Here is a 14,885-nt window from a genome sequence, read left to right on the forward strand (position 1 = left end):
GATGCTGTCAATTACCCACTTCCCTTTTGAAAAAAGAGCAATTGGTTTCCCAAGTCACTATACCCGAACACCAAAAGGGCTTTTATTGAATTCCTATGTGAATTTCAAGGTTATTTATGGAGACACATATACATATATTCAAGAAGAGGCTATTGACAAGATGCCAACAGTAGAATAAACCGCACTATTGACAGGATCATCCTGTTTATTCATGATTTTCAACATATCGGGACCAGATTTTTCTGCTGGGGAAATCGTACCCCCAAATAAACACCGGCCTGAAAAGGAGGCAAAATATCCGTTGGTGCAGTGGAATATGCTGGCTTCTGATTGGTTGCCAACAATGCATTGAAAGATGGAAAATCCTGTTAGCAGTTGAAACCTAGCTTTGCACTGCTGACAGGATGATCCTGCCAGCAGTGCATTTTTTTCTACTAGTGACAGGATAATCCTGTCAATAGCCTCAGGCTTGGTAAGCACAGACCACTGCCAAGACTGATACATTGATACGTGCGGACACTTTACGTCTATGATTCGGTCGTTCATTTTTCTGCACCTTTCCCTTTTTGTTTTTCTGCACCACCACCGTAGTCTCCAAGCAGATCTATAGGTTGCGTAAAGACCGTTTCAAACTGGCAGAGGAAGTACGTTTCGCAACCTTGGATTGCCAGTTGGATACGGGATTGCCAGTTGGATACGGTCTTTGCAATCCATTGGGTCTGGTTGGAGACTACCACCACCGGCCACTGACGGGTGAAGACCCTTTCACCGGACGTGATGCCCCCTGCGTGGTTTTGTGTAGTATTTTATGTAGATGTTATTCACTTATCAGTAACAGTTAGATCCGTTGTATTCTATGATCAGATCTTCTATGTAACTCCTTAGCTTACTAGCTAGCTTATCTGGTAAATAGTTCAGCTGATGCTTGCCCCGTTCCTGATAATTTTATGACCTTCCATCTAACGTTAACGTGTTACACTTGAAGGACTTGAAGGAGTCACGTAGAAACGACACTCAGCACACAAAGCTTGGAAGCTTAAATCACCTGAGTGTCCTCTCCGTTCTTAATCAATTGTAAAGTCTTATTTAACAGTTACCATTGGAAAGCGTATTTCTTACCCTTTGCAACGATGCCAAATTTGCCACGATCATTCGTTCAAAACTCCTATTACATAAAGGATGAAGTATAGGAGCCAGGGGCATTACGTAACCTCACTATTCCCCAAGGACCGCCCACCCCCGTTGACAAAGTGTAATCTTCCAAGATGGCAGACCTGCAGCAGATCAGAACACGTGTGACGCTCACGGAACACGAAGTTATCAACGTAAGAGGCGATAATGATACTTTCTAACACATTTTCACCATTCTTAAGACTCTATTCTTATTTTGTGTGAACTTGACACCATGTTGTGTTTTCCTGTTAGCAGACGAACAGCACAGACTTCCCCGGGAACTACGCCGGGTATGACGACACATGGAGTCTGGCCAAGTTCGAGGAGGTGAGTGTCCAGCTGCTTTCTCAGAAGACTTTAGAGAAGCCAGGAGGTTGTAGTTGACCTCCTTACACAGAACTAACGTTCCAGCACACAGCTGTATCCAACATGAGTTAGTGTGCACCAAAACAGTAGCCATTCTGGTTTGTATATCGACGCCTAAAGTGAAAATTTGTTTATGTTTACATTATCAGTCGGTATTACTGTGGTCGTTTGTATTGTTGAACAGCATGTAGTTTATTCATCTGAAATACAGCCAGTAGGTACAGCTATTGTAGTGCCTTTACGTGCTCGAAGTACCTCCTCGATCATAGGACCGCAATTTTATGTCCCCTCCGAAAGACGAATGTAGCTCCAACCAGGATGCCCTTCCCCGGAACTAATTAGAACCAGGAGCTCAACTGTGAGGCTGCTAGCAATTGAGCTACAGGGACATCCTAGTTAACTGATATGCAAACATGTTGATCGATTGATTGATCATTCAATTTGAGACACATTAAACTGACTGTCCCACAGAAGTTCCGAGTGAACATCGTGTCGTTGGAGGGTTCGGAGCTGGAGTTCGACATGGTCGGTGTGGACGCATCCATCGCAAACGCCTTCAGGAGGATCCTACTGGCTGAGGTGCAGTAAGAGTTAATACTACATGACATGACGTCATATGTTGATTCATAATGGTTTGGACAGGTTAAAGATGAGTGCATGAATGACCGAAATAAATTCAAACGTTTCACTGAAAGTGTAAGATGCAGGCTAGTAGTCATTTGTATACTATTATTGATAGGGAAGTATGTGCCATCTTCTGTAGAAGTCCAGGTCTTACTTCTGGCTCTCCCAGTGTTTGTCCTACTTTTGCTCAAAATTCATCTATCATTTCGTAGTTATTGCCTCCACTGCCAAGGACAGCAGGGCATTCCAATCATTCACTTTTCTATCTGCTGAAGACCTGACTCCTAACTTTGTTTCCAAAGAGATTTCTGTTTGTGACTTTTTCCTTGTGTACTGATCCGATCCATGCCATTGCTCAGGTCCCAACCATGGCCATAGAGAAGGTTTTCCAATCATTGAACACTTTTCTGTCTGTTGAAGACCTGACTCCTAACTCTGTTTCCAGACGGATTGTTGTTCATGAGTTTGGTCTTGTGTACTGATGAGATCGGTGCCATTGTGCAGGTCCCTACCATGGCAATAGAGAAGGTGTTTGTGCACAACAACACGTCCATCGTGCAGGACGAGGTACTGGCTCACCGGCTGGGCCTCATCCCCATCCACGCTGACCCCAGGCTGTTCGAGTACAGGCAGGAAGGTGGGGTACTGTTACAGTTATTCTTTTGCTGTGGTTTAATGTTCCTAGTTCACTGTGAACTTAAAACCACTGCGAAAATACCAAGCTGAAGCTAGCCCTCGATTCGGCCTTCGATTCACAGCCTTCGTTTCAGCCCTCGATTGGATTTTGCCGCCGATTCAGCCTTCGATAAGAGGGAATAGACAGAACATAGCAACCTATTCAGTTACCGATTCGAAAAACCTAGAATCTATGCCAGCTCTCTTACAACGAACACAAAAGGCAACACAAGGCTCAACTAGTACCAAATCACTCAACAAGGAGATATTTACTTGCAAATAATGTCGGAAATGACATAATATCACGAAATCGGCATAAAATAATAGTGACAACTGACAAGGGACACTGGCCCTCGATTCGGCCGTCGATGGGATTTTATCTAGATGTGGCCGATGAACTTGAAATAGTATTTAGGATACTTTGTGATCTAGAGTACTTTATGCGAGTATCTAATTCAACTGGCCGGATCTTATGAACGAGCCACAAGGGGTCATCAAGCCCCGGTGAAGCTAGCCCTCGATTCGGGCATCGACTTGCCTGGGAAAGAAAGGCTTGCTGGACGGCGTGTAGCGCTTTCTGCTGTTTATCTAGATGTGGCCCATGAATTTGAAATAGTAATTAGGATACATTAGGATCTAGAGTACTTTATGCAAGTATCAAATTTTACGGGCCGGATCTTATGAACGAGCCACAGGGGGTCTAATCAAGCCCCGGTGAAGCTAGCCCTCGATTCGGGCATCGACTTGCCTTGGAAAGAAAGGCTTGCTGGACGGCGTGTAGCGATTTCTGCTGTTTATCTAAATGTGGCCCATGAATTTGAAATAGTAACTAGGATACATTAGGATCTAGAGTACTTTATGCAAGTATCAAATTTTACGGGCCGGATTTGATGAACGAGCCACAGGGGGTCTCATCAAGCCCCGGTGAAGCTAGCCCTCGATTCGGGCATCGACTTGCCTGTAAAGAAAGGCTTGCTGGACGGCTTGTAGCGATTTCTGCTGTTTATCTAGATGTGGCCCATGAATTTGAAATAGTAACTAGGATACATTAGGATCTAGAGTACTTTATGCAAGTATCACATTTTACGGGCCGGATTTGATGAACGAGCCACAGGGGGTCTCATCAAGCCCCGGTGAAGCTAGCCCTCGATGCCCGAATCGAGGGCTAGCTTCACCGGGCTTGATTAGACAAATTCACGGGCCACATCTAGATAAACAGCAGAAATCGCTACAAGCCGTCCAGCAAGCCTTTCTTTACAGGCAAGTCGATGCCCGAATCGAGGGCTAGCTTCACCGGGGCTTGATGAGACCCCCTGTGGCTCGTTCATCAAATCCGGCCCGTTGAATTTGATACTTGCATAAAGTACTCTAGATCCTAATATATCCTTATTACTTTTTCAAGTTCGCGGGCCACATCTAGATAAACAGCAGAAAGCGCTACAAGCCGTCCAGCAAGCCGTTCTTTCCCAGGCAAGTCGATGCCCGAATCGAGGGCTAGCTTCACCGGGGCTTGATGAGACCCCCTGTGGCTCGTTCATCAAATCCGGCCAGTTGAATTTGATACTTGCATAAAGTACTCTAGATCTTAATGTATCCTAGTTACTATTTCAAATTCATGGGCCACATCTAGATAAACAGCAGAAATCGCTACAAGCCGTCCAGCAAGCCTTTCTTTCCAAGGCAAGTCGATGCCCGAATCGAGGGCTAGCTTCACCGGGGCTTGATTAGACCCCCTGTGGCTCGTTCATAAGATCCGGCCCGTAAAATTTGATACTTGCATAAAGTACTCTAGATCCTAATGTATCCTAATTACTATTTCAAATTCATGGGCCACATCTAGATAAACAGCAGAAATCGCTACACGCCGTCCAGCAAGCCTTTCTTTCCCAGGCAAGTCGATGCCCGAATCGAGGGCTAGCTTCACCGGGGCTTGATGAGACCCCCTGTGGCTCGTTCATAAGATCCGGCCAGTTGAATTAGATACTCGCATAAAGTACTCTAGATCTCAAAGTATCCTAAATACTATTTCAAGTTCATCGGCCACATCTAGATAAAATCCCATCGACGGCCGAATCGAGGGCCAGTGTCCCTTGTCAGTTGTCACTATTATTTTATGCCGATTTCGCGATATTATGTCATTTCCGACATTATTTGCAAGTAAATATCTCCTTGTTGAGTGATTTGGTACTAGTTGAGCCTTGTGTTGCCTTTTGTGTTCGTTGTAAGAGAGCTGGCATAGATTCTAGGTTTTTCGAATCGGTAACTGAATAGGTTGCTATGTTCTGTCTATTCCCTCTTATCGAAGGCTGAATCGGCGGCAAAATCCAATCGAGGGCTGAAACGAAGGCTGTGAATCGAAGGCCGAATCGAGGGCTAGCTTCAGCTTGGTGCGAAAATGCTTGTTCTGTCTTCTGCCCACCTTACCCCCTTGTTTCAACTACAAACCACTGCAAATACTCCTTTGGATAAGTATGGATTGCTAGCACTTGCTTTCTGCTTGTAATACAAACTTTTCTTGTGCACCTGTTTTGATGCACACAAAACCCCAACCCCACAAATTAAGTAATTTGTGTTTTTTTTCATAAATAACCTTACTCTTTTTTTAGTCACTTGATAGTGGAAAAAAAACTTCTTCAAACTTAACTGTGAAGTACGATTTCTGCACATTGCCAGGTGATGACGAGGGGACAGCTGAGGACACGATTGAGTTCCACCTGAATGTGAAGTGCACCAGGAACACACAGGCGCCCAAGGACTCCACGGACCCGGATGAGATTTACAAGGACCACAAAGGTACGAAGTGTGGCTGTAAACACTGTGGCAGCATAGTCCATCCTATTCTAGCTCTGTGTACTCCTAAGATTGCTTCAAGGCAGAATAGTTTGGCAAGTGTTATTACCGTAATAGAGAAACAATTGGCATTTAAAAATTCGCCTCAATGTAGGTGTAGGTAATACATGTCCCCGTGGCGCAAGCGGTAACGCAACCCCGCTGCTTCGCCATCTGGATCAAATTCCGTGGATCCTAGGGCCCGCGTTCGATTCTAGGGGTCGACTCCAGCTCGGACATGTTGTAAAGGATTGCATTTGTCATTTCGGATAGGAGCTTCGGGCGTAAGCCTCAAGCGTTAAACCTCTGCACGTAAAAGAACCCAACACACTTATTGAGAAGATTGTAGGGATTCCTTTAGATGTACCAGATAATGTCGTTGAAAAAAGAATCAAAGAAATTACGTGAAAGCAGAAAGGCCAAGCTTTCCCTCAGATTAAATTGATAGATAATGAGATATCTTTACCTTAATGAGATAAAAGAGGTACAAATTAACAGGGCCAAATTGATATACGATTTAAAAAAAAGATGTCTTGATTGAGTTACAAAAAAAAAAGGAAGGTCAAGACGTGGCTATGGGTGGGAGGATAGACAGCCCCTTAATTTCACTTTCCTAGTTTGAACCAACTGTTTTGAAGCCTCTATCACCACCCCCGGGTCTGAGAAGTGCCGCCCCACAGCCTCCGGACCTTCCCGGTATGTTCACTGCACTTGGCCTTGTTTTATACCTCACGGAAACACTCTGCACTGGGTTTGTGGGACTGTCAACTAGAAGCTTCTGTTGGAGCAGTTCCTACCATTTCAAGCTGCTGTTTCTAGCTGTTACAAAAAAAGTTATTGTAGTAATAATTGTGGTAGTGACGTGTATCATAGAGAGCCGCTGTGACTGATTGTGTGGGATTTTAATGAAGTTTAGTGCTTGTCTGCTGTGGATGGGTGTCGGTTTAACATAATTCATGTGAAGTGGTGTGATTGACATAGCCGTGTGAGGGAGATGGGTGTGGATTAGAGCCAAATTGTGGATGTCAACTGATCTTGCTGTAGACATTTCAGACATGTCTGTGTTAGTGCACATGGCTTGGAGGGGGATGCTTAATTGGTGACGTATTCCATTTTTCCCTACACAGCAATGTACATGTATACTTAAAGTTAAATAAAAATTAAAGGCCCGATATATATTTGAATTGATACCAAAAACAGTAGCAAAAGGTCGGAAAATTATTACATTAATAGCATTATTTTCAGTATCAACATTTCATATGTACTTTTTATTCAAAATTTCAATTGAGAATTTCTGTACTCGCAATATTCCTATGGCACTGACTTTCATGCCATCAGAGTATAGTCAGTATACTCCACATGAAGATTCCTCACATAACATTTTTCATAACTTGCAATTGACGTTTTGTTTCGTTTTGTTTCACAGTCTATACCAAACATTTAAAGTGGGTCCCACTGGGTAACCAGGCTGAGCTGGTGAGTAGGATCTTCAGGTAGTTTGTAGAAGAAGGTTTTCACTTTTCAGTTGTTCCTTTATCAATGTAATAATTTATAGTTACCGCTATGATATCTTTTGTTATTTTTCTACCATGTTTGTTTGTTGTGGTAATGTGATAAGCGCATGTGTTGCAATGCTCCTGATGTTTCAATCCAAGAAGAATAGCAAGTTTTGACACAGTGCTGGTGGAGATCGTGCCACACTGTTGATGCAGATCTTGCTTGCTTTTTTATGTTCAGCAGCGGTTTATGTTCAGTTGATTTATGATGTAGCAGGTCTAGCTCAACCTTTACTGGACATCTTTAACCTTATATAATCCATTGTCCTCCAGTACAGTGAAGGAGACATCAAACCTGTTCATGATGACATCCTGATTGCCAAACTCAGACCAGGACAGGTACACAAACATTCCTTAGGACACACCAATCTGACTTATTTGTTCTTGGATTTTTGGAGTCACATGAGGCAAAAATTCAACATTTTAGACTAGTTGATACTTCAAACAACAAATTTGAATGCATTTCATTGTCCTTCCAGTCCTTTGTCTCAACTTTACTCTCTTTTTGTTTCTACTATTTTGTCATCAGCTCCAGTTGAAAACTTTGTACGTTTCTTTTGCAGGAGATGGACCTGAAGTTACACTGTGTGAAGGGAATAGGGCGGGACCATGCCAAGTTCTCACCTGTCGGTAAGACATACTCTCATCTTGATTATGGCGTACATCTAAGCAAATGTCTTATATTTATACTTGGGGTGGTACAGCTCTAGGGGTGTGAATGTACAATGAATAGTACCCCAGTTTCCATGATGTGTTTATTTTGAGTCCTCTGCATCTGTATCTATATAGGCAGTATAGCTGCCCTTTAGCTGGTATGACATCAACACACCAGCTTGGCAGCAGCTAGCTATATTACGCTAAACGACCTGTCACCTTTGCACGTTTACAATGTAGCTGCAAGTGTTGTTTAAAGCTATATAGGAGGATGCCTCTACTGCACTTGGTTGTAACAAGTTCCACTCTATGATAGTTCCAGAAAAAATTTTTTTTTAAACATTTCCGCCCCTCCAGCCACAGCCTCCTACCGCCTGTTACCAGAGATCGTCCTTACAGAAGAGGTTAAAGGGGAGAGGGCAGACAGACTGGTCAGGTGCTTCAGCCCAGGGGTCATGGAGGTCACAGAGGAGAATGGTATGAAACCTCTGTAGTCTGGTCAAAAGTTACAATCAAACCTGCCCAAGAAGACCACTCAGGGGACCGATAAAGTCTGGTCTGTGTGGACAGGTGGTCACAGGATTTTTGGACAGGATTTTTAATGCTTGTGTCAATGGAAAAAACTATCCAAAAAGTGGTCACAATGTCCAGGTGGTCCTCATGCATAGGTGGTCAATTGTACAGGTTTGACTGTAGTGTGCTGGGAGAAGTTCCTAGTCTTCATACCACTGAAATTGACATGATTATAGACTAAGCCGATGATACTTCTTAGAACACAGGCAATGTGGGAAAGGTGTCAGTGTTGGGGTTTATCAATACATGTACTTGTAGATCAACATTCTAGTTGCATTTGTATCTCACGTCTTGGATTGTCTTAGCCTTGTATCCATCCCTTCCCTATTTTGGCTGCTGAATCGTTCATCCCCTCCACAATTTGTACAATGTAGGGAGGCTAGGATTGTGTACCCACCATGTACAGTGTACATCACAACAGTAGGTTAAATTGTTTGTTCCCTGTAGGTGTGAGGAGAGCCAGAGTTGTGAACTCCAGGTTAGACACCTGCAGCAGGGAGGTCTTCAGACATCCGGTAAGAACCAACTTTTGTTGTCAAGGTCGATTTCAACAGGACTCGATTTATTTGATATAGCTTGATTTATTATAATCTTGGCAATTAGATTTTATGTACTCAGTACAAGTTTAAAAATTATCATTGTGATATTTTTGACAAATTCTACTATCCATAATCCATCCCTTCGAAAGACCTGGTGGAGGCTAGATATTTATTCAAGTTTCTGGAAAATAGTTTGAACATAGTTGTGTTCATAATCATGCAATGTTACTATGTTTAGCTTGTTAACATGATTGTGAATGAACATGTCACCCCTTGTACTGTTTCAGGATCTGAAGGACTGTGTGAAGCTGAACAAGCTACGAGACCATTTTATATGTGAGTTGCATCTATGCATTGTTCTCCTTACCACTCCAGAACGGAAGTAACAAGGGTTGGGGCGGGTAAAAATGTGTAGAAGTGGGATAAAACTCAGCTATTTGAAGAAATACACATATATGGGCGTGGAGGTGCTCAAGAAAGTTGTTTGATGCTAGTTTCATAGCATGATTTATGTCACTTTCATGCACACCAATTCGATTTGATGGTTCTAGGATTTAAATAGGATTTGCTGAACTAGAAGAACAACATAAAAACAGTCTGAGGAAAAGTTGGTACCTCGGTACAGTTTTAGGGAGAGAATACAGTCAGCTTTAAGTTTTCCTCCCAGCCGTTTCCATGGTTAACTGTTGCTTATACATTTTAGCTTTTATATATTCCACTAAGAATCAAGGTAATAAACTGTCATGGGCTTTTAATATACCAAAGAAACAGGCATGTACTTGAACGATTTCAACTTAGTACTGACAAAGTACTGCTTTTACCCCTTCCCCCAGTGGAGTCTGCAGGAGCACTAGCTCCGGATGCATATAAACCTTGAAAAAATGTTCAGATATGTAGCTAGGATGCTACGAAGGTCCGATGATAACATTTTAAGGTCTCTGAGCGGAGTGACAGAGAGGGATATCAGATGTGTACCCATACCTGCAGCTGACTAAAGGCTGGTTTTATCCCTCCTAGTCTCAGTGGAGTCTACGGGAGCGCTGGCCCCGGACGTTCTGGTGTGCGAGGCCACCAAGGTGCTGATGGGGAAGTGCAGGAAGTTCCTGTCAGAACTGGACGTAGTCGCCGACACCGAACAGCAGGGCATGAGATGAAAACGTGGCCCGAGTTGGAAGTCCTCACATGTACAGAGAAGAGACCATTGAGCATCTAAATATATGACAGAACTCTCAGTAATTTCCATGGTCTTTGCTTTTGGGTTAAGAAATATGTAGCTCTTGTCCTTTTGAAATTGGGCCTTAGGCAAAGGAGTGAACATTAGACTATTTCATCTGTAGCCTCTTGTTTAACATTATAGTATGAAGTTACATCACTGTTAGGAAAAAAAAGGAGTAAAGAAAGTAAGGATAAACTGTACAAACATAAGGCACAGCCACTTTATTGCCATTCATACAAATGGTACCTAATACAAAATATGTCAACGCTCTCTAGTAATTCCACCGCTGGCTGCATTCAGCTCTCTCGCTACTGATCAAAAAACATCAGACCTGCATCATCCATACAAAAATCTCTTCTAAGGATTGTCTCCGCGTTTTCCTATTGCCACTAAATGTTGTACTTAGCGTCACAACAGTATGCACTATAAATTACACAAAAATACTTCCGTAGCATGTAAAACCCTGCGTACAATACATACATTTTGAATAAAATTTTGTTGCCCAACTCGCATCTTTCATTATCTCAGTAATGGACAACTGTACATCTCATGAAGAACTGTACAAAGAGAAGAGGAACAGACTACTTATGTATACAAATGTATATGATAACCAAAGGATATGAAGTCTTTCTACAAGATACAGAAAGGCTCAAGACAACCATGTGTTAGGGTATTCCTTACAGCAAAATGCACCCTGCTACAGTGAGAATCAATTCACTTACTCCATCAAAACAAATAAAAATATGAACAAAACTGTACAACATCAAATGGGCAACTCAGTTAAAGCCATTGTGAGTACATGCACGTGTGTTCCAAAATATTCTCAAAGGCTGGTCTCTTTCAATTTGGATAGACAGCAAAGGTTTCAATCTATTTTTAAAGTTAGACGCTCGTCTCTTAAATAGAATACAGAAATAAGGCTACCACAATACTTTAGAAACAATGCTCAGATAACAAACAAAATTACCAGGAACAATTTAAAAGTCAAGGTGCTCCCGAAATTTGGAAAGTGACTGTCAATTAAAAGCGACCAGCATTCTTGTAGACCCCTACTTCTATTTGATATCACTTTTGCATAGTACTCACACTACAAAGTCAGGAAATACTCAGCCGTTTTCCGGGACACCTACAATATTTACAACATTGCAATGACAATAGCAACAAAATACAATTATGTACACAAGTACGCTTCTCAGCACAGAGAAACAATGTAATTTCAAATTATTAAAAACATTTAAAGTGGTACCAACAAAAGATTTCTTTACATCGTTGTTCTTGTATTTTACAATGGTTACATTTCATAAAATCATGTCTTCAGTAAATACAGTGCAGCGCAATGCCAAAACAGGGTGCTGCTACCAAATCTCAATCAAAACCAATAGAAAAAAATAATAAACATTTGGCCATATTGATTTGATAATGTGATGACATCCTCTGGGGAACCCAAAACTGATGCAAGCGTGCAAATAAAAAAGAAGTTACCTCCATTATGAAATCTACGTGGTCAGGAAGGAGTAACAAAATTTGACACACAGAGTATGACATACCGAAATATAGATTCTTCATTTATGTTCTTTCAAAACGTCTTCTTTGACTTCTGAATTGACTTTGGCATTCTACATTAGTATCCGTTTTCCAAACAATGATTTTTTCCAATTTACAGCAAGCATTTTCTCATTTTGCAGCTGCTTTTTACGATTCACAGTATTTTCTATTTTTCGAAACGGATGAAAATGTATGCGCGCATGGATGTCACCTATACAATCAAATCAACATGGCCTAACCAATGAGTGGATGAAGGATGACAGAAAATCCTGCCAGAAGTTTGCAGATGTTGTCACGGGTGTATACTGACGGGCACGTGTTTGAGAAGTTGACTCTAGCAACAGCAGCATGGCAACAATTCCCAAAATTAACCATAGGACCTATTCACTAATTTAGGCATTCCTTTTACCAAATCTTCATGGCAGTCACATTTGTTGTACAGTTTTCTTTTTTTGTGTAGGATTTTCAGTCTATGACAGAACTGGCCATTGACATGGACCTATCATGACGGCAACTTTTTCCGTTAGCTGGACTTTGAAGGACAGAATCATGATTGTCCCTATCAATTTGTTGTCGAAAACCTGTCGTAAAACAAAAGCGACTGACTGATCAGTCTAACATTTAGGATAAATGTATACCATTGCAAAAAAAAAAAAGATTAAACATTTCTTGCCTCAAAATAAACAAAACATGTCTGTAATAGTACAGAATTCTACCAACGTCCAGTGGCCGTATTTATAAAACTGTACCTGTTGAAGCATTAAAATTGGCAAGGCCCTTGCTAAAATAATCAAACATTTATCGAATATCCGATTTTTACCACTGACAAAAATCAATAGGCAACCGCAGTGTGGCCCCACTGCTTAAATTGAACTTAACTTGATAAAATGCCTCGCATTTAAATATGGTGACCAGTACGGATCACTTTGAAGATAATAACATGGTGCCGTGTTGTTGACCACTTTAAACACACACTTGGTCCTTAAATGTTATATTACATTACTGGTACCTATTTCTCCACTTTTGTCTTTCCTACTTTTTGCACACTACTTGAACAAATTTCTAGCACCATGGAAGAAAGCCTTTTTCCACTTTGGCACAATAGATAGATTAAAATCATACATGAGAAATACAGTAGTGGTCCCTTGGTGACAAACGATCACCCCAGTTGAGGTATACAACAGTCTATTGCAGAAGTCAGTTCCAGGTTTTCTGAACTACATTTGCATTCTACTTTGTTTCTTTCAAGGGGCTTGCAACATCCTACAGTACTACGAGTCTTTCCACCATTGACACACCGGTTGATGCTGACGTTTCTCAGAAGTTGTTGGCTTGGAACTTTTTAGATTACTAAAGGAGATCTGGCCAACAACTATTTTTCACATTTGTCCCTTCAACTGCTTCAAATATGGAAGGCCAGAAGCTCATTTCAACATCTTACCACCATCCTACCCTGTATTGGTGTACCTGGCACATATTTGGTGAACGAAATAAGAAGCCCACAGTAAAGAGCAAAGGCTATGGGGCTATTTTCCACTGTCAGGCAACAAACAACTACAGTGTTGTTCTGTATATGTTGGCAAATATCAACACTTCCTGAGGCATTACTCTTTAAAAAGTGGCTTAACAGCAACCCACGTCCAAGAATGTTGAAGAAAAACAAGATTCTTTCTTCTAACTACTTTAGCTAATGCTAAAAGTATACAAGGCACTTCACACAATTCCCTCTCGGTAGTAAGTTTTTTCCTTGGCTTTTATCCAAAGACCTACTACGTATACGCCAACAGTTTATAATAAAAATGACATTCTTCAGCAATCCTTAAGTGTCTCTGAAAAAGGGTTGTATCTATGGCAACATCTGGTAATTTCTTGAATGATAATTTAATATTTTGGCACAATCTGATGCTGTCAACAAAACTAAACAAAAATTAAATAAAAACTTGAGACCTGTACCTTCCTCAGTTTGTTGTACCAAAGTTCACTTGTGTATAAAAATGAAATACTTATCACGGTCAATATGACCAGTATCTGGGTAAGGCAGGTCTATACATTAGTCTTATTTAAACAGTTAAGTATTGACAGCACCAGATAATGCGACCACTGTTATTTTTGTTACTCATACATCGCAATTTCTGTTCGCATCTACAATCTATCCCCCTTGCTACGTAGTCGTGACGAACGACATCACACGTCGCTGTCCACCTCCAGTTCTGAGAGAGCGACGGCGAGATCGCTGAAGGTCGGCCTGTCCTTGGGGCTCTCGGCCCAACACTTCTGCATCACCGCGAACACCTCCTTGGGACAGTACGGAGGGATCTCCGGTTCCAGCTCCCCCAGCGTCAGCCCCTTCATCACGTCTTCGTCGTCCATTTCCTTGAAGGGCAGACACCCCAAGTTGAAAATCTCCCACATGGTGATCCCAAACGCGTACACGTCGCTCTTGGTCGACCAGTCATCCTCGAAGATGGCCTCAGCGGGCATCCACCTCAGCGGGACGTACTGCTGGTGGTAGTGGTAGTACTCGGTGGCGTACACGTCCCGCGAGAGGCTGAGCGTGGAGATCTTGATGTCCAGGTGGGGGTTGAGGAGGCAGTTCCTGGCGGCCAGGTCCTTGTGGATGAAGCGGTGGTTGGAGAGGTGCTCCATCCCCAGCACGATCTGGTTGGCGATGTGGATCTTCTGGATCATGCTGAGGGGAGGGAGGGAGGCCTTCTTCTTGCCGTTCTCGTGTCGAGTCGCCATCAGGAACTGTTTCAGGTCACCCTGGAGGGGAAAACAGAGTCATTGAACTTAGGGTTGCATTGATTAATGTGTAAGGACAACTTTGAGTAATGCACTTCTAAATTTCAATTTGATATAAACCACTTCATTTAACAGAACTTCACATGTTTCAAACAACTTCTTTCTTCTTAGGATTTGTTTCAGAACACCCTGGACAGAAAGGCACACACAACACATTACAACATCTACTAACATAATTCCACCAGGGTACATAATTTCGCCACCCTGAAAAGATATGCCCAGACAGATCTCCACCCCAACGTTCCCTAGGCAAGTAAACGATCTAAGGAGCAAACCAGAGCTAGAATAGGATGTGTACCAGGCTACATGGTCATTACACAGGAATTTCTCCTC

The 14,885-nt window shown here is 42.2% G+C and overlaps 2 protein-coding genes across 4 annotated transcripts in view; one reads left to right on the plus strand and one right to left on the minus strand.

Moving 5' to 3' along the window:
* The first annotated feature begins 1,223 nt into the window (after window positions 1-1,223).
* Window positions 1,224-10,709, plus strand: LOC136433889 (DNA-directed RNA polymerases I and III subunit RPAC1-like). 2 transcript variants are annotated; one of them, XM_066426475.1, is made up of 13 exons: window positions 1,224-1,325; window positions 1,429-1,500; window positions 2,011-2,118; window positions 2,523-2,546; window positions 2,692-2,800; window positions 5,512-5,631; window positions 7,094-7,143; window positions 7,497-7,562; window positions 7,787-7,853; window positions 8,235-8,354; window positions 8,898-8,965; window positions 9,277-9,325; window positions 10,007-10,709. In XM_066426475.1, exons 1-13 carry the CDS (start codon window positions 1,266-1,268, stop codon window positions 10,141-10,143), a joined length of 1,050 nt encoding a protein of 349 aa, XP_066282572.1. In that variant the 5' UTR covers window positions 1,224-1,265; the 3' UTR covers window positions 10,144-10,709. The 2 variants fall into 2 exon arrangements, with proteins under 2 accessions (XP_066282572.1, XP_066282573.1); XM_066426476.1 differs by lacking the exon at window positions 2,523-2,546 and having other exon boundaries at window positions 2,668-2,800.
* LOC136433888 (inactive tyrosine-protein kinase 7-like) overlaps window positions 10,391-14,885 on the minus strand; it is a 38,162-nt gene continuing 33,667 nt past the window's right edge. For both annotated transcript variants that reach the window (XM_066426474.1, XM_066426473.1), the window contains exon 18: window positions 10,391-14,513. In XM_066426474.1, the coding sequence (XP_066282571.1) occupies window positions 13,935-14,513 (579 nt within the window). In that variant the 3' untranslated portion in view covers window positions 10,391-13,934. The remainder of the gene's footprint in view (window positions 14,514-14,885) is intronic.

Source organism: Branchiostoma lanceolatum, chromosome 4, assembly GCF_035083965.1.
Source record: "Branchiostoma lanceolatum isolate klBraLanc5 chromosome 4, klBraLanc5.hap2, whole genome shotgun sequence".
Classification (NCBI taxonomy): Eukaryota; Metazoa; Chordata; class Leptocardii; order Amphioxiformes; family Branchiostomatidae; genus Branchiostoma; species Branchiostoma lanceolatum.